A 21,448-nucleotide genomic window follows, 5' to 3' on the forward strand; every position below is an offset into this window, starting at 1 on the left:
GGAACAGTATCAAATTTGGATTATTCCATCTTGAATGTTATTCTCGCAATGTTTCGGTGCATCTTTTCGAGCTTGGGGATTTATATAAAATTATGAACTGAAATCTATAGACCCGTAGCATCACTGATAAAAGAGTTGAGTACAATCATGTTTAAATGATGGTTTTATGCAGGCTGAAGTTGTAGAAGGAAATTGAATCCACAATATTGTGAAAAGGTAAAATCCGAGCAATAAATCCGTAATATCAATGTGAATAAATCCACCCAGATCAGAACTTAAAAAGTGCTTAGAAAGTCAGATTATAAATAGAAACAGAAGTATTGAATACATGTCACAATGTCAGAATTACCAGTCGTTTACTGAAGTTGGAATTGTTCCCAAAAGCTGTAGAATGCAAGGGTTAGTCTAACAAGAGTTGTTGATACAAGAACGAAGGTCTGCAAATGCCAAAGCAATATTGGATTTGGACCAACAACTATACTCGTCTTGAATATTATTCTCACAACGTTTTGGCTGATGTAACCTCTAATCTTCTCCAGGTGCATATTTTTGAACTTGGAAATCTCTATACAATTTTAAACTGAACCCCATGGACCCAGAGTACCACGGGTAAAGGCGTTGAGACTAATCAATCTTGACTCGGCATTTCTTATATATCAAGTCTCAAGTCTTTAGAGCAAAAATCGACAAAGTAGTTTGGCAGAGACCGTTCTTTACACAGACATACAAGGTCACTTTTATATATATATATATATATATATATATATATATATATATATATATAATAATGGGGGAGGGGGATTGCCCGGCTTTGCCTGGTTGTAAAAATATAATATTTTAATTTGTCCAGATTTCGTATATATTATTATAGAGTCGTGATTTCAAAAGTAAAAAAAAAAAAAAGTATTTGGGTGCCATCAGCTAGAATCGAAACTAAAAGCAAAACTGTAGCATTCAAAGTTGGTGACATTACCACTTTACCAATGTGACACGCATATGAACTGATTAAAAATAAACTAAGATGAATGTACAAAACGTATAGCTATTTTTTTCAATTTTGACCCCTTTTTTGACGCCTTAAAAACTATTTTAACCGGTTAAAGATGCACGAAAGAACGGTTCATAAAAAATCCAATCATTTGAGACCCCTAGCAACGCTCTGCAACTTTTAGGTTCGGTAGAGATAGAGTTTGAAAATATGCAGACAGACAGACATTCACAAGAAACACTCATCGAGCAGAAAACACTATCAATAATTTCCCCCATTCTTCATCTGTGCCTAAACCTAAACGTAGATTTCATGAACAAAGCTTCTTTCTTAGAACTGCATGCCTACGTTTTCCTGCTTTCCAGCCGACTACAATATGGTTGTCTTCAAGTCTAACGTAAACAAGTTTTTGATGAGCCGTTCCATATAAGTTAACAAATTTACTGAATTTCCATTACTAACGATTACTATATTGTCCTTTTGACCATGGTACATTCTTTAACCCTTATCCTTGAGTGGCCTCTTGACCTTGATAAGCGGTGGTGCCTATGAAAAAAAAAAAAAAAAAAAAAAAAAAAAATTTCATAAAAAATCCAATCATTTGAGGTCCCTAGTACTGCTCTGTGACTTTTAGTTTTGGAAAGGAATAGAATTTGAAAATATGGAGACAGACAGACAGACATAATGAGTTTTATAAATTAGATAGATTAAGAAATCAAACAACGATGCGTTTTTTTTTGTATGCCTAACGCAGATACAACGGAAATTCAGAAACCTGAAATAATAATCCTCATCGTTTCATGTCAGTCTCCATGCTAGCATCAGTTGGACGATTTTGTCTGATAGCTCTTCTCCCCAGGCCTTTCAGTCTTGTGCAAGGCCTGGTCAGCCTTAACCAACTCCATGTCTTACATGGTTTACCCTTCCCTCTAGATCCTCAATAAACCTACATCTGCCAACTAGAATTACTTCATCCATCCTCTCGACATGTCCACACCACACCAATCTATTCCGATGCAAAACATCAACTATGTTGCAAACGTGTAATCTATTCCTGAACTATTCTGATGACTTCCTATCCCTGAAACTTACACCATCAGGTTTAAATTATAGTTTTATGTGGTTTGAAAGTTCAATGTTCCTTTCTTCTCCACTGCTGCTGCTTCTTTCTCACAGACACGATGCTGCTAGTCTCAGTCTTTTTTTTTTTTTTTTTTTTTACAAATACTATTATGGAATGTGTTCTTTAGACTTATCTGATCCATTCCCTGCTTCCTTTGTTCCATCTCATTGATCTAGTGGTTTTCATAAGTTCGATAATTTGTTACTTCCTATTCCAATACCTTCTTTCCAAGAATTGCAAAGTTGTGGAACTCTCTTCCTGCTCACTGTTTTCCTATTACCTACAGACTTGGTCTTTTCAAGACTAAGATCAATAGACATCTCCTTTACGAGAATCATCTTTTGTTCTTGTTAGCTCTTTATATTAAATGGCTTCATGTCTTGTCTCGAGTGGTTTGTATAAAAAAAAATAAGGTGATACTAATCTATAAAAGGGACTTTGTGCGTGTGTGTTCATTACTTATGGATTCTGAAACAGTGGGCCATTTTTTAAAAAGTTTGCACAAATGTACTTTCTGTGTCTGGGAGTGCTTTTAGATAGGTTTTGTATCGAATGCCACCACTAAAACTTTGATTAAAGAAGGACGATCCAGTTTATTATTATTTAATATATATATATATATATATATATATATATATATATATATATATATTATGGAAATAGTATTCTGTGATGTAAAAAAAAAAAAAAAATTATATATTTGTAAATGTTTTGTCTTTATTTCAAGACTTTCTCAAGATGATTATACAGTTTAACATCACAAGTGCTTTTGAGAAGTTTTATAAATGCACAAGTAGAAGAGCCCGCACATATAAAATCAACAGTACGACGTTCTTTTTTAAAACAGGTGCATTTGAAATGAATGTTTCTGTTTATAGCACAATTGAACCATGGTACTTCACATTTGTATTTTAAACTTTAATTCAAGACATTTTATAAAACAATTTTATAAAATCAACAGTAAGTTGCTTACCGTGCAATGCAGATTACAATGTTTTGTAAAATAAGTCACTGCAAGAAGGCATGTGAAACTTCATCCCAGTGCACCACAGTCAGTCCCTTACTAGAGCAGGCGATCAATCGATTTGATTGAAAAATGAACAATTTCACTAATTTACACAACAAAAATATGAGAGTTTAAAATATTTGTTGAACATCTTTCAATCCTAGGCATCGTTGGGTCTCCCTGCTAATTATTTACTTAATGATGCACTGATGTGACACAAGGATTGGAGAGTGGTATTTGGAAAGCCAATGTCACAGAGGAAGAGAACTCTGGGCAACCAAAAAATATTTCTGGCCAGCTACATAGGCATTCCCTGGTAGAGGCTGCTAGGGTGATTAGCAATAAGCTAACTCCTCTTCAAGGAGAGAATGTAAAGCCTGGGAGAGTGAACCTCCTAGAACTGCACAGAACCAAAGCCATATCTCAACAGAGAACAAAACATTTCACCAATGGCCTATGCCCCGTTGGCTTCGGTATCAAGGGATACCCCTAGCTGAACGAACTTTTTCTTGCTTAACTATGGTTGATGGAATAAGAACAATATACCTCGGCTGATTAAATGTTTAAAATTCTGTATAAGTACTCAAGTCTGAATATTAGATTGACAAATTTGTAGTGAGGAATGAACTTTTGGCCTTACACAACACCTTTGTTCACTGGACTATGAGTCTATGGGTTTTGGTCCGAAATACTGTAAGGAATTAAAAAAGATGCACGTGAAGAAGATCGGAAGCGACATTGGCTGAAACGCTGTGAGAACAATATACATGATGAGATTAGCATTATAAAAATATTTCTGAATAATTAATCGCTATCAAAACTATGACACAAAATAGTTTTAGAAAAAAAAACAATTTCTTTTGTTTTAATTAAAAGCAAAATTTTTCTTTAATTTAAAAAAAAAAAAAAAAAAATACAAACCTTGCCTGATGACAAAAGAGTATAGGAGTTGTAAAAAAAAAAAAAAAAATTTAAATAATAATAGAAAAAAAAAACTCCCCTGGTGACAGACAAAACAGTACAGGAGTTGTATAATAAAAAAAAAAAAAAAAAAAAGAAAAAAAAAATATATATACAAACCTCTCCTGATGACTAGAAGAACCAATAGGGCCTGGAGAACTTGGAACACCATTTTTTCTGTTTTCTAACTTATCAATGGATGCTTGAGCTAATTCCTGTGGAAAAGAGAATCACAAAAGAAATTCATTACAACAAATACACACACACACGTGTATATATATATATATATATATATATATATATATATATATATATATATATATATATATATATATACTAGCAATTCAACCCGGCTTTGCTCGGGCCCTATGTACTATTCATAACTTTATGTACATATGTATATATATATTAAAAAATTTTACTCATGTCTAGGAAACCTACATCTAAAATTTTAAGTATTCAGACCCAAAATTAGCAGAATCTGCAAAGGTCAACTTTTTCAACTTTGACGTCTTAGCAGCCAAATTTTCATCTAAAATCTGATTAAAAAGCTTGCTGCATGTCTGAATACCCTTTATATAAAATTTCCAATGTTTAGATCCAAAATTGACTGAATAGTTTGCTATGGACCGCAAAGGTCAAATCTTTTGAACTTTGACCCCTTGGCAGCCAAATTTTCAGCCAAACACCGATTAAAAGGCATGTTTGAATATACTTTATGGAAAATTTCAAATGTTTAGACCAAAAATTAGCTGACTAATTTGATAGAGGCCGCAGAGGTCAAATTTTTTTTTTTTTTTTTTTTTAAACTTTGATCCAAATTTTGACACCCTTAACATTTATTGTTTTGGACTCAAATCAAGTTAAAAAGTTTGATCCATGTCCAAGTAACCTACATCTACAATTTCCAGTGTTTAGACCCAAAGTTGGCAGAGGAGTTTGGTAGAGTTTCCAAAGGTCAAATCATTGAACTTTGACCCCTTGACAGGCAAATTTATGGCTGAAAACCAATTAAAAAGGTTTTCCCAAATCTCAATACCCCTTATGTGAAATCTCAAGTCTGCAGACTGAAAATTGGCAGAGTAATTTGGTAGGGAAATGTATACACACAAAGAGACAATTTCACTTTTATAGATTTATAGATACACACACATACACATATTTCTGTGGAAATACGTTTTTTTTTTTTTCAATTATATTTCACCTTTTATTTATACTAATCCTTAATTCATGAAGCTCAATGTCAGAACATATAACAAATAAATTACAAAAGTCTATATTCCAAATTTCATGATGTTGACCATCTTACAATTTATTCCTTTAAGTACATTGACATTCACAATTCTTGATAGAACCTGTTTTGAAGCACAAAATCATTTATTTAAGTATTATATCAATCAATGAACCTATTCTGCCCTTAACTCCTCAGAAAAAAATAGCACTTACCAACCTGTCAAAAGAAAAAATGCATATGGGCAAAACAACAAAATCTAAAAATGTGAAGAGAAGTTGTAAACAGTATTGAGCAGGGAATCATTTTGGTCCCTATATAACAGTAAATGTGATGGTCCTATAAATCCATCATTCTGAAAATGCTGATTGAATAGCTCTTGTACATTGAAGGCTCCCAGTTTTTAGTTAGAAACAAAGTAATTAGGGTCGAAGATAATTATTATTAAAGGAGAATGCTGGAATCAAACTCAGTATTGAAAGTTAAAATGAATACATATTGTCATTTAGATACGATTCCAGGGATGCAGTGGAATTATCTACTGTAGGTAGAAATAACTATAAAAACAAAGTTAGGTCAGTTAGCTTGACTTTGCAAATGAAGATCCTATGAATGGGGCTGTCCACGTTGACTGCAGCATCCTTGTGGCTGACGAGCCTGATACAGGACAAGCAGGTTTGACCACAGTGGCCGCAGTCAAAAGTCATATCAGGTACAGCTACTGAGGTTTCCTGAAGCGTTTCTCCTGTAGATTCTCTGTGTGAGAGACCTAAAAGGAGGTGACAGCCTGGTGGACAGTGCGTTGCCAGGTGTGACGGCTAGCAGCGAGACCAGTGGTGGTGGTCAATGGTAATTGCAATGACAATGGGCGCTTACTGCTAGAGTTTTGCATAGAGCTACAACTTGTCATCACAACAAACACCATCTTCAAACAAAAGGATAGACTAAAGGTCAGTAGAATAATGAACAATTAAATTAGAGAATGTCCTTTGTGTCCCTAGGACATGTATTTGAAGCATATGCAATATCCACATGCAAAGCATGCACATATTTGGTCACGTTCTGACATCACAAAGAAATATAGATCCAATATATACACTTAAGTTAGGGTTCGAAAACAGTTAGCAGTTGAGAGGAGAGACAGGGCAGTCAGAGTTCAGTTCAAGAGTTGGAGAGAGAGTTAGTTTAAGCTCCTTCAGGAAGTAAACGACGGGGGTGGGGGGAGAAGACAAAATGTAACAATCTAACACGGTATTGGATTCTCATCACCAGCTGGAAAATAAATGTCTTCATATTGTTATGTAAGCTTAGGTCTTTGTTTGTCATCAACCGCAAGGTAATGTGTTTTTGTCTTCTGTTATTATATCACATCATGCTGTTCTATCTTGTAAAACGAACTTTATACGAAACCCCTTGCAAAGTGTTGACTGTATCCCCCTTAGCAATAATGTATCTCCTCTCCGTGTTTACAGAACTGTTCATTTACACGTCTCCCTTAACATCACTCAGCCTCCTAGTATATATGTGCCCCCACCCCATAATTGAGTCGTCGTTGCTGAGTACACCATTACATGACGTATCATCATTCTATGAACCACCTGCAATACAACATAGCACTAATTAATTAACTAATAATAAATAGCTTTTATAGTTGAATGCTATTCTAACATTGTCTGAAACAAAGATTGTGAATGAAAAATACATTTGAGGAAGGCTGTGCAATCTCCAACCACACTTTTTTTGAATTGGCACTGCTTGAGTATAGTGGCAAAAAGAAGTCTAGGATGACTGGAAACAATGCAGAGATAAGCAGAGAGTACATACAGCACCTGGAATTCCCAAATAGCCACTGATTTCAGTACTGACCAGGCTCAACGTTGCTTAACTTCGGTGTGTGTGTGTGTGTGTGTGTGTGTGTATGTCTGCTAAAAACTTTTGACAGATGCGTCGGACTGTGACGAAACCTGTATTGTTTTAAACTTCAAACTTTTGGACGACAAATATCGAAAAATTGGCTAAAAATATTAATTCTTTCACCCTCAACTGGCCAGTTTTCTACAAGGAGGGGGGGGTCGCTTTTTTTTTTGCTGATATTTTCGAAAGTCATCCCCTGTTTTTGATTGATTAGCCATGAATTCAACGTTTGCCACTTCTGGTTTTGCAATGGACGCAACAGCAAAGACGTCACATTTTTTTTTACATTCTTTTCCTCTTTAGCGGTATGGGTCCGAGCTTGCCTACTACCACTTTTTTTTTTTTTTTGCACAACACACACCACCAAACATCCGGGCAACGCCGGGAATCAAGGTTAGTATACAGGGTGGCCACGAAGTCACGCACCAATGTTAATATTTATATTTTATTTCTGGGGTCACATTAAGCAAATTGTTTATTCAACGAAGATTCGTGATTTGGATCATCTGAAGAGTCGTATTATTGATGCTTGTCTTCAAATTGATGGTGATGCTGATTTACTGAATCGTGTCTACAGGAACTTTGAATTTCGTATTGGCTTGTGCATAGCTGCAAACGGCGAACATATCGAGCAATTGTAATCCTTGTAAAGAACTTTGAATTTGAATAAATGTTACTACTATAACTTTTTTAATTTTTTAACTTTTTTAATTAACATTGGTGCGTGACTTTGTGGACACCCTGTGTATATATATATATATATAATATAAAGCTGAATGCCTGTGTGTGTGTCTAGTCACAAATAGGCTCCTATATGGTTGACTATTATAGAAAACTGATTACATATAATCATAGAAGATGTATCGAGACACAGGAATGAGTATGTTTGGTCTGGCAGAACGGTGGTTCATTAAAATTGTGAGGTCTGCGTTCGCACCTGGTCCACAAAGTATGGAAATAAAAAATTAAAAGAAAACGTTTACAAGTGTTTTTGATATAGATGTACATAATAATACTTTGATAAGTATGTTTTAACTTAAATAGGGATGATATAATAAAATTGTGAGGTCTGCGCTCGTGCCTGGCCTCCATAGAATGGAAATAGGCACAAACTTTAATAAAGACTTTTCATATCTAACTGCATATGTATACTTTGATAATTACGTTTCAGCTTGAAGAAATATGGTATAATAAAATTATGGGGTGTTCGTTCGCGCCTGACCTCCATAGAATGGAAATATATCACAAAGTTTAACAACGTTTTTTAATATAGATCCACAGAATATTGTGATAAGTGTTTCAATGTGAACAGGTACTTTCATAAATCAGAGTCCATTTTCTGTAGGCTGTTTCTGAACCCAGTCAATGACGGGTACTTTTGCTAGTGTATATTATATATATATATATATATATATATATATATATACCCACTAGCTTTTCAGCCCGGCGTTGCCCGGGTGTTTGGATGTGTATGTTAAGCAAAAAAAAAGAAAAAGGAAAAGGGGTAGTAGGAAAGCAGGCTCAAACCCGTACCGCAAAGGAGGAAAAGAATGGGGTAAAACCTAACGTTTATGCTGTTACGACCACTGCCAAACCGGAAGCGACATAAATTAAGGCTAGACAATCTAAAGGAGAGGATAACTTTAAAAAATATCGACAAAAAAAGTGACCCCCCCCCTCTGTAGAAAAGTGTCTAGTTGAAGAGGAAGATATTAATGTTTTAGCCAATTTTTCGATATTTGTCGTATGAAAGGTCGAACTTTAAAACGATACTGATCTTTGTAAAATCCGTCGCTTCTGTTGAAAGTTTAAGGCAGACATGCAAACAGACATACATACATACATACATTTATATATTAGTAACTAAATATTTTCGACCCAAACTGATGAAAAAGCTTGCCCTATCTCTGAATACCCTTTATGTAAAATTTCAAATATTTAGATCAGAAATTGTCTGAGTAATTTAGAAGAGACTGCAGAGGTCAATTCTTTTTAAACTTTGACCCCTATTATGACCCCTTAAAATTTATTGTTTTGGGCTCAAATCAAGTTATTAAGTTATATCCATGTCCAAGGAACCTATATCTAAAATTTCAAGTGCGTAGACCCAAAATTGTCGGAGGAGTTTGGTAGAGTTCTCAAAGGTCAAATCATTGAACTTTGACCCCTTAATTGCCAAATTTCTGGCCAAAAACCGATCACATCGATTTCCCCAAATCTCAGTACCCTGTATATCAAATTTCGAGTCTGGAGACTAAAAATTGAAAGAGTTATTGCATAGGGAAATGTACACAGACACACACGTTCACTTTTATATATATATATATATATATATATATATATATATAGTAATGTGATTGATAATTTAAAATTTAAAAATCAAATTATAATTAAATTAAAAATCCGTTTCATAAGAAGGAACAACAACAAAATCAATTATTTGTACGATCGTTTCAGAAAAGTGTTTTTATTGTGATAGACATCAAGTTACGGACAATAATTATTACATATAGTTTTTTAATAAACAAGGTTGCCTCATCAGCAAATTGTGAAGGGTTTTTCTTAAATTTAAAAGACACCATAAATAAACCTAGCATTAAAAGTAAGGCAGATGTATCTTTTTAATTTTTCGCCTTTTGAAATCAGGAACTATGGTTAAAGTACTCATATAGATGTTTGCTATAGCTTTTCACCTTATCGAATACTTTGATAAGTATGTTTATTTTAAATTATCAATCACATTACTAAATATTAAATTAGCTCTAGGATATTTACCTATCGAGCTTATTATATATCTAAATTACAACGAGCACTTTTTCTTTCCTGTATTTTAATTAAACTAGTAATTTCACTGTTACATTGAAATGTACTCTGCTCTTTAGACTATTGTTCTAATTTCCTTTAAATTATATATATATATATATATACACACTCATATAATTTAATTTATTTATTTAAGTATTAAAAACAGAATTGACAGGTGGCCGCAATAAAAGTTAACTCTGCTGCTTCATTAATGAGGTCAGATAGAAGTAGCAGAGTTAACTTTTACTGCAGGGCAGCTTTTGGGTTTGTTTACCCAACTTTGGCTGGTTGTTTCCCCCAGATGTTTGGGGGGGGGGACCAGCTCCCCATAAAAATGGGATTATCCAGATTGAATAGCAATTGTCTGATATAAGACGTTTTGACCCTACATTGATCAAAGCTGATTGCTACTGGACGTTCCCCCGGTGCAATTTCCGGGAATAATTCTTAGCTTTGAATCAGTTTCGGTTTTATACAAAAAAGCTGAACGAACACAAGACGGGCTGAAATAGCAAGAATTTTGTAAAAATCGATGTAAATAAATCTAGACGCGACCCGTGTTCCCAAATCGTAGATATTATTATCTAGGGGGTATATAAACACTTCTAAGCGATAGCCCCCTCCCCCCCCGGGACCACTGGCGAAAAAAGCCTTTTCGTGGCATACAGAAATGCGTGCGCTGCATTTGCCTTATAGATGACTGATCTAATGCATTCATGACCTCAAAGTTTCATCTCTCTGTTGTAGATATTGATGATATGAGACTAAGAAAACAACCCGTCATAGATGTGCATCACAAGCAGAGATGTGTCATTGAATTCCTGGCAAAAATGCATTGAAAATTGTGGTGACTATGCAGAAAAATAAATTCTAAAGCATAAAATGTCACTCGTTTTAATGGTACTACTGACGTCTTTGTAGATCTTCATCGTTTTGAATAAAAAAATTAAAAAAATGTGGTTTGCACTTTTGGAACTACCCTTGTATATAGATATTTGAGGAAGGCTGGAGAGCAGATCTGCTGAGATGTATGCATTAATGAAGATGATAACTTACTTTCATCCCATCAGCCAGGGCTTTGATGACTTCATGGGCGTTGTCCTTATTTAGCTGATCATCACCATACAGCAGGATCTTGTCAGCCCAACGAATCAGGCGCGCTAGACACTGGCACACCCGGTTATGGCGGGATAACATCATAGTGCTGAAATGAAAAAAAAAAAAAAATGAAGCGGTTTTCAAAGGCATCAATTTTTCCAAAAAAAATATTGAAACATGGTCATTCCAGTGAAAAAAATGAATATTTCATTAACCAAATTTCACATTAACCCCCCACCAAAACAAAACAAAACAGTGGTGAATGCTCTGACGAACTGCAATCACTTGTGCCCCCACGACGCGAGCACCCTCGACAAACCCGACAGGCTACTAGATCCCACCCCCACACTGTAGAGGTCCCTAGATGTAAAAGATCTTTTTACTCCAATAGTTTCTTCCCCAGAACCGCAAGACTCTGGAATTCCATTCCAGGTCCCTGCTTCCCCAACAGTACTGACGTGCAGAAGTTCAAGTGTAACGTGAACCGACACCTTGCTGCCCAAATCCCTACATAGTACCCCAGTAGTTGTTGCCCCTGATAGTAGCCCCCTACACCAAAGTGGCAATTTGCCTTGTTTGGGGTGAAAATGTAATAAAAAAAAAAAAAAAAGAAAAAAAAAAAGAAAACGAAAAAACTATGGACAATTAGAAATAAAAAAAATTAAAATCTTGACAATCATAAACTGAATAGTAAACATGGCAGCCCAAAGCTGACATGATCCCCAGTGAGTGCACAGTGAACGAGGCATAAAAAAAATGACTAAGTTCAGCATTTACCTCCCGCCCCATTTAGCTCCAAAAGTCTCCAGGGGACGTCAAATCCTGGTGAAAATGAACAAACGGTGCAGTTTTAGGCCTTATGTAAATTTGAGTTCTGTACCATGCAAAAAAAAAAAAATGACTAAGTCCATCATTTTTTACCTCGACACTTCGATTTGAGTTGTTTCCTCTTATTTATTTCTTTGGATTTAATCATGGCAGCAGAAAACACTAGAACTCACTTTGTGTAAAACATGATTTTTTTTAATAAAAAACCTCAAAAAACTACTTGATCAAATTATGTGATTTTTGGAATATTTGATCTTCGTTCTGTGACTGGTACATACATCATACAGACGCGTTTGAATTTTTTTTTTTCCTTTTAATTGCCGGCATAAGTGCCAATCTGAATAAGCCCCCCCCCCCCATCTCTCAAAAATAAACACTAACGATCATTTCAGTAAAATAAATAAATAAATAAATAACAACGTATGGGTATTTTGGTAAAAAAAAAAAAAAAAAAAAAAAAAAAAAGAATGATGTGAATTTTGGTAAATATAATAAAAAAAAAAAAATGCGTTAATTGAGGAAAAAAAAAACGCTAGTAAAACGATGTTGGGAATTTCTCAACCAAAAAAAATCGTAATTTCAGTAAAAAATAAAAATGATAATCATTTTTACAAAAAAACGATTAACAATCCGATAAAAATTTATTTTGGTAAAAATATGCTGAGCATTCTGGTTAAAAAGAAAGTTGGACATTTTAGTAAAGATAATACCAGATATTTCAGAAAAAAAACAAAAACAATTATAGACACTTTGGTAAAAAAATGTTAGAATTAGAATTAAAAAAGCATTGCATATTTCAGTAAAAAAAAAAAGTAGAATTAACGTAACTTTCAGTACAAATAAAATAAATTTTGGGCATTTTGGTTAAAAAAATAATCGATGGGCATTTTGATAAAAAAATTAATTGATGGGCATTTCGATAAAAAAAAAATAATCGATGGGCATTTCGATAAAAAAAAAATAATTGATGGGCATTTCGATAAAAAAAATAATCGATGGGCATTTCGATAAAAAAAAAAATAATCGATGGGCATTTCGATAAAAAAAAATAATCGATGGGCATTTCGATAAAAAAAAATAATCGATGGGCATTTCGATAAAAAAAATAATTGATGGGCATTTCGATAAAAAAAATAATTGATGGGCATTTCGATAAATAAAATAATTGATGGGCATTTCGATAAAAAAATAATCGATGGGCATTTCGATAAAAAAAATAATCGATGGGCATTTCGATAAAAAAAGTTATGGGCATTTCGATAAAAATAAAATGTTAGATATTTTGGTTAAAAAGAGAATCATGGTAAATTTGTTAAAAAAAAATCAATTGGCGCTTAGCTAAAGTAAAAATAATATGGCGATTTTAATGAAAAATAAAAAAATGATAGCATTTCATAATAAAAATGATAAGGATTACCACAAAAATGCAAAAAAAAAAAAACGATAGGCATTTTGGTTAAAAAAAAATGTAAAAACTGCATTTTTAATTTAAAAAAAAAAAAGAAAAGAAAAGACGATGCAATATTTGGAAAAAAATGTGCATGTTGAAGAATTTTGTTAAATTCAGCCATATTGGAAGAGAAAGATGGAGAAAAGAAAGCATTATGGCAGATCAGAGAGGTTGACTTGTTTGCTGTGACATTTATTGAATGGATTTCTATCAGTATTTTGTTTTATTTTCAAGTTTTGAGTGATTATTGAGACTCCAGGGAGGATAGCCTCAGGTCTGCCATTTTGTTGTTGTTCTAACTTAAGCGCTCGGCATTATCTGTGTTTTGAAGTAAATAAACCATATAAAATAAATTAAAACACAAAAAATTATTCCAGGTAGGTCTTGCCTTTGGTAATAGTTATTTGTTACATATTTGTTCTTTTACCACTTTATAGTTTTGTTGTCTATATTGCAAGATGCCTATCGTTGCATGCGAGAGTAACAGTTATAACGAGCAGGTTGTCTTTTTATCCAAAAATTAAAATTCAAGATTAAAATGTTCTAGCACACAGAAATATATATATGTGTGTGTGTGTGTGTGTGTGTGTGCGTGCGTGCATATTAGGACGATTAATTAGAATCGGAATCAGTAAAATCGGAACTTCTAGGGAGCATTGGAATTGGAAAAATTTGTGCCTATTTTCCAATGCCAAAAACGATTCTTGTAATTGTCTTTTTTATTCGATTTTGTTTAAAGCAAAATCTTCCACTGCTAGTAGTAATGATAAACAATTCGGGACAAGATCAAAGTGTAGTATCTGTTCTTCAGATGCTGCACTTCAATTTCTTGTTCTATCAGTGGAGGAGAAATCCTTCACGACTGAGACAATTTTAATTTTTGTTCCTTTTCTCCACGTTAAAAAACGACCCTGGTGTCTAACTCTGTCCCGTGGGGAGGCACTGTAAATAGGAACAATAAATATTTATTGATTTTAAACTACCAGTAAAACTAAAAATCGATAGATCATCCTCCACAAGTGTTTTTACGCTTGAGAAAATGCCTGACGAATTCTCACGAGAATGAAACGCAGAATATACTGTGTAGCTTAATTGCCACATCTATTTTCATAACTTACTACCTAGTTTTACTTGTGTATTGAGCACTGTTGAAGTAAATACTGAAAATTTATAATAAAATTATATTGTTGTATATTAATTTATGTGATTAAATGAAGTAGTCATATATATATATAACTAGCGGGGGTACCCGGCGTTGCCCGAGTGTTTGTTTCCGGGACGGGGGGGGGGGGGGTTAAAAATGTTATGGTAGGTAAGTAGGAAGGATCAAACCCGGAGTCATGAGTAAAAGTTCTTAACCGATTTTGGCCGTGACTTCTCAGCAGAAAAAGTATAGAAATCTAAGATTATCGAGGAATTTGAGAAATAATAAGCCTATAACACACCTCAGATATTGTTCTGCCGTTTGTGCATATTATATTTGCATGAAATATCTTGATTTTTAATCCTATTAAGGTCAAAATCCGACGGGAAAAAATGAGTTCATTTTATTTATATAGAGATTATAAAACTCAAATGACCTTGTAACGATGTATGTAACCCACTTTCCGCTTTACGACATCCAGTTGCGCATGCACGCATGACCTGCGCACTGAAATATTAACATTATTATTTCAAAATTATTATTTAACATGGGATGAGTGGGGTTTAAAATAACAAATGTAATACAGAAATGAATGATGTAAAAAATAAAGCAGATCTATCAAAATTTGACTTTAACTATAATAAGTATTATGGTATCTGTTCAGTGCATATGTTAAAAAAAATTTCGAAATTATTATTTAACATGGGAAGAGTGGGGTTTAAAATAACTTAAACGTAATACAGAAATGAACGATGTAAAAAAAAAAAAAAAAAAAAAAAAAAAAAGCAGATATATCAAAATTTGAATTTAACTATAAGTATTATGGTATCTGTTCAGTGCACATTTACCTCTAAGTATGGCCAACCACTTATAATTCAGTAACTGTAAATTTTTTTAAAAAAAATAATCAATTATGATAAACAGAACTACTCCTAGAAATCTATCTATATTCTTTTTTTCATTTTAATATACCTTCATAGAAATGTTTCTGTTATGTCACAAAAAAACCCTATTTTCTTTAAGTCACAAGTGTCACGCTCATACATGAATTGCATAGCTAATATAACATACTGACCCAACGGGTCACGGGTAGTCTAGTATATACATAAATACATACATAATTGGTATATTTAGGCAACATTTTTTCATTCAAGCAAATATTATTAAATGCAACGGAGACGCTATGATTCCTTTTTTTAATCTTTCGATTTTTCGTATAATCTTAAGTAAACGGCGATAAGTTAAAATATATAGTCAATGAAAAGTCAATTAAAAATTTGAGTATTAAAATCAGCAAGTTCATAGACGCCGTTAACAAAGTCTGTCCAATACGAACTATGCAAAACATTTTAGAATGTTACTGCTTTTCTCGAATGCGATATCATTTTCATCGACTCTATATATTTTAACTTATCGTCGTTTATTGTATATTTTAGTTTTCACTTTTAATCCTCATTTTCGCTCCTCCAGACTTTTACTTCAACACCTGATGATGATTCGTGGACGAATCGAAAGCGCTTGTGACAGCAACAACTATGGAACTTTTATTAATACTTTTTGATACTTTTTTGATTGATACAGAAAAGATTGTATGGAAAATCGAAAAATTAAAAAAAGGTCGCATAAAGCAAAGTGTCTCTGTTGCATGTAATATTTGCTTTATATATATATATATATATATATATATATATATATATATATAAAAGTAATCTTGTTTTGTTCTACAGAGTTAAAATTTGATATATCGGGTGTTTGGACCTGTAGTACACTTAATTTGGTTTTTAGCTAGCTGAACCTAATGAATACTGAACAAATTTATCTAAATAAACATAAACATTAAGATTTCAAATAACTGCTAGTTCCTCTTCTATCTTTTATTTAATAAACCTTTTCTATGCTTAATATTTGTTGTGGCATCCATCTAACATTTTTCTTTATTAATCCGAAGACTCAGCTTATAAAACCATCATAATTTCTAGAAATGACGTTTTGAAAAAGCTACGCTCAAGTTGTGTTTTCTACTGAAGAATATATATTAGCGAAACATACAATACTGTTTAAGTTTCCAAGTTAAACCTGAAAAACCTTTATTTCTAAGTACAGGGTGGAATAATAAAGTTTTTGCCCTAAAGAAAACAACACTACAGCTTTATTTAAAAATTTTCATTGAAAAAAATCAACTCAGGTAACTTGATTATGTAGTATAGCTGACATCTATTCAATGTCACCGCCTTCAGCCTCAATCACCGCCTCGATAGTAGCTCAGAACTGTGAGCATGCCTTTTCTACAAGCACCAGCGGTAGCTCGGCAAATACTTGGCGGATGGTGGTAATCAGGCTGGCTTTAGTGTTGTGGTGAGAGGTTATGTTGGTGATGTTCTTAATGTACAACCAAACGAAGTAGTCCAGCAGGTTCAGGTCAGAGGAGGGGAGCAGTGACATAAGAGTACAAAGACGTACCACTCCTCCTAAAGCCAAGCTTGGGTCTCTTTGGACTTGTGGGCCAGCGCCCAGTCCTGTTGCCACACCCAGAGTCTGACAGTGGCCACCTGATTGCATCAGGGGATCACCACACTCTTCAGCACATCTAGGTACACTTTGGTGTTGACTTTTAAGCTGATGTCGAAGATGTGAGGTGGCATGATGTGGCCCTTACTTTAAACCACACCAAAAACCATAACCATGTCTGGAAACTTTGTTTTCATCACCCTGAGCACGTCCTTGTTATGCGTAGCAATCCAGCAATGCATTTTGAGGGTGCTGGCAATGGTCCTGTTGTCATAACTTGGATCGGTAGAAAAGCAGGAGTTGTACACTGGCACATCTCCGATCTCACTCGTTGAACATTGAGTCACTTTCAGACATGATAGAAGGCTCCTATTGCTCTTGGGATTTATACACAACTGGCCAACTAGTAGATGGTCTGCAACAAAAAAAGAAAAACAGTTTTCATCAAACGGAAATGGAATCATGTCTTTTCTAGGGCAACAATTTTATCATTCTACCCCGTAGCATCTTAAAAGTTATCTTCCACTATACTCATTTAAAAAAAAAAAAAAAAACAAGCTAAGAATGTGGGATCCCTCTCCACATGTGAAAAATTTACTTTCACCATGACTAATGTTTGTGAAAAATTTCAAAAAGCATCCAAGGCATGGTTGTTGAGAAAAGTTCAAACAAATGAATGATTTAAGGGCAATTTTACCCCTATATCGGCCCCTTACTACTGTATTGAAAAAAGTACAAATAATGGCCCCCTGGAAGGAGTGGGAGGGGGGGGGGCAACCTGAGTTATCAAAGTACAATGTCAGAGTACAATGTCCTCCGGGGTTATAAATCCAGGTAGGCAAATTATTGGTCCAGGGAAGAAGGCAACAATCCCATATAACAAAAAAGTGTAGTTGCTCCTTATTGATTTTCCAAAAGGTATACGGGGCAGCCGTATTCGTTGGGGCGTTGAGTGTGTTTTGGTAGATATAATCCAAAATCCTTAATTCGAATATATGTGTCTATATGTTGCTTTTTCAGAATTTAAATATAACAACTAAACTTATATATTGCTTTATGCTTAAATATTGAGCTTCTCCTTTTTGGATAGGATCACCCTGAAAGTATTACTTCAAGTAATATCTATCAGGATCTTTCATCTGATTTCTAATCAGTATATTATCTCGATTATATATATATATATATATATATATATATAAAAATAAATTAAAAAAATGTTATATATATATAAGGCAAACCTAACAGACGCATCGGAATGTGACAAAACAGGTATCGTTTTAGAGCTCGGTCTGTTGGACGACTAATATCGAAAAATTGGTCAAAAACGTTAATTCCTTCACCCTAAGCGTTTTAAATAACTGATGATAATTGTGCTTTTTTTTTTTTGCTTTTTGCTTTTTTTAAAATCTTCTTTGGTTCCAATTCTGTGCAAATATTAAATCTTTATTTTTTATTTCAGAATTTAAATTAAAATTTTTCTGAACTCTTAAGATAAGGATTAATAATTTCTATTATCTGGACTATGATTCTCATCTTGACTGTTATTCTTTTATACAGTTCATAAATATTTTTTAAACAAAATTTCTTTAAAAAAATATAAAAACTATTCATAAATATTAAAAAAAAAAAATCAATTCATAAACATATTTTTATTATAAAGGTTACAATTTTGTTATAAAAGGCCAAATAAAGACTGTTTGAATAAAACTTGTATTTTTAGTTTGCTTAAAAAAAAAAGATACATTCTATACACTTTTGGTCATCCGTAGCTAAAATTTTGTCTGTTCTAAGTTTGTTCCGCCAAATGGCTTTGTAAACACGGGGATGCAGAAAGTAAATTTAACCCAAAACTGGTATCGTTAAGCAGATCAATCTCTCAGGCGAAAAATATGTAAAGATTGGTCAAAAAGATTAATTCTATCTGGTTGAACTGGGGATGTTTCTTGCAAGGAGGAGTAACTGTTTGTGTTGACATTTTTTAAAGTCGTACGCCTAGCAATCTCAATGTATGTTTAAAAGAAACATTATTTTGATGTGTCGTGACATCATAAGTTGCGGTGACCGTGACAGCTAGCCCGTTAATATTTTTTCCACCTACTTTTCCTCTTTTGCATTACAGGTTTGAGCCTGCCTACTGCAGCTAAATTAATTTTTTTTTTTTTTTTTTTGCGGTCGCACCGCACTCACTGCTATTTTGATTGAACCTTTTTCTTTTTTTTAGGGGTTGCTTTAATATCCTTAGTGTCCCACCTCTCTCCACCTGAGCTACGCTTTTCAAACATTCAGCTATTTGTTGGCTCCGTCAATCTCGAGCGATCATGAAGTTCTGCATCCTGGTTTAGTTGGGGGGGGGGGATTGCAGCTTGTTGTGTGGCTGTGCAGGCTGATGCGGGAGCCACAAGACCTGCCACAATCGCTGAAGATGTAGCTTTTCTGTCTCTCTGCCTGGGCTGGGGTCGAAGCTGGATCTGTCCTCCTCTTTCTACGGGCCTGCTTCTCCCACCAACATGTGGTTCTCCTCCTCTCGAATGTCTCAGCCACACGCTGGATGGTGGTCTGCCACTCCTCACGGTCAGAGGCAGCAATCTCAAGCTTCGAGGGTCTGAAATTGCCGGCCCTCGGGTCACACTTGCAGACATCCTTGTAGCGGAGGGCTGGTCGGCCGGTAGTTCTTGTGCCAGTTCTTTAGGGATTCGTCCATCATCCATCCGGCTTACATGGCCCAGACAGCGCAGACATCTGGTCATCAAGATGGCACATATGCTGGGTATCCACATCTTGGCTAGGATGTCGATGTTGGGGACATGGTCCTGCCAGGTCAGGCCAAGTAGTTTGTGGATGCAGCGAAGGTGGAAAGCATTTAGACTAGCTTCCTGGTTCGAGTAGAGTGTCCATGCTTCACTACCATATAGGAGAGTGCTCAGCACAACTGCCTGATAAACTCATCCTGGTGTTTACGATCAGCATATCGTTTTCCCATACTTGCTTGGTGAGATGGGGCATTGCTGTAGTTGCTTTGTCAATCCTTGTATCCAGCTTGGAATCGAGGGAGAGGTTGCTAGAGATGGTCAAACCAAGGTACGTAACCTGTCCACCACCACAAGGGTATGCTCATCAACTGAGATGGTTGGCACATTGTGTGCTTCTTGGCACATGATCTCAGTTTTCTTTAGGCTGATGGTTTGGCTGAACCCCTTGTATATTGCTGCAAAGCTGTCCACGAGTCGCTGCAGCGCTTCCTCTGAATGTGCAGCATCATCAGCAAAGAGCAGTTCTCTGATGTAACTTTCTCCTTGCACGAAAGCGTGCGAGGTTGAAAGGTCCCCCACTGCTTGTGTGTGTACATACACGCCATCATCAGAATCTTTAAAGAAGTATGGAGAAGAAGATTCCAAAGAGTGTAGGAGCGAGGACGCATCCCTGTTTCACGCCACTTTTAATTGGGAAGGGTTAAGAGCTTGACCTTAAGTGGAAAGAAACAATCAAGAGTTTGGAAGAGAAGCTGCAAACACCTTTAATATGTTTCCATTACGCCATTTTGAATTTTATCAAACAAAGTCACTAAATCCAACTATTCGTACTAACAATCTACATTAATTTATGAATCTTCTACCAAAATTTTCTATTTAATAATTAGTAAATTTATTAATTCTAATTAATGTATACATACTTATGAAAATAACATCAATAAATTATAAACTATTATACATGTTTGTATATACGAAACTAAACTAAACCACAAAATTTTTTTCGGATTTTAGTCATGTCAAATTACACTTCATTTTCTTTTGACAGATTAATCGTTGCTATTTCTTCTGATGAGTTAAGGGCATAATAGATTCACTGATTGATGTAATAATTAAGTGATTGATTTTGCGCTACGAAACAGATACTGTCAAGAATTGTAAAAGTCAACCGAATGAAAGGAATAAATTATAAGATGGTCAACATCATGAATTTTGGAATATAGTTTTTTGTCATTTATTTTCTCTCTCCCTATATATATATATATATATATATATATATATATATATATATATAATTTTGTAATATTATTTAAAATTTACATTTCAAATATTTCACACATCTTGAACCGAAGTTGATGGTCGCCACCATATATGTCTTCTCTGCTTGAAGTCTTTTTGGGTGAGAGAGAGAAAGAAAGAGAAAGATTGATAGCCGATCTCATTACATCAACCACCTGCGTGTGCTGCCACGCTCTAGACCAGGGATGGGCAAACTTTTCAGTGCAAGGGCCACATTAAAAAAATTCAAATTTTACTGGACCGCATAGTATATTTTCCAATATAACTGATATCTAAAAGACAAAATAAAAGGATTTCAAAGAAAAACTGCAATTAATTTTCACATTACTAAATATAAAATCCTTTTG

The 21,448-nt window shown here is 34.4% G+C and overlaps 1 protein-coding gene across 1 annotated transcript in view; it reads right to left on the reverse strand.

Moving 5' to 3' along the window:
• Positions 1–21,448, reverse strand: part of LOC145268827 (rap guanine nucleotide exchange factor 1-like) — a 307,722-nt gene that overhangs the window by 123,919 nt on the left and 162,355 nt on the right. Inside the window, exons 4-5 of the mRNA XM_080124477.1 lie at positions 11,084–11,231; positions 4,198–4,292 (exon numbers count right to left, since the gene is read on the reverse strand). Coding sequence (XP_079980603.1) covers positions 4,198–4,292; positions 11,084–11,231 — 243 coding nt within the window. The remainder of the gene's footprint in view (positions 1–4,197; positions 4,293–11,083; positions 11,232–21,448) is intronic.

Source organism: Euprymna scolopes, chromosome 44 (genome assembly GCF_053919585.1).
Source record: "Euprymna scolopes isolate OS-2025 chromosome 44, ASM5391958v1, whole genome shotgun sequence".
Classification (NCBI taxonomy): Eukaryota; Metazoa; Mollusca; class Cephalopoda; order Sepiida; family Sepiolidae; genus Euprymna; species Euprymna scolopes.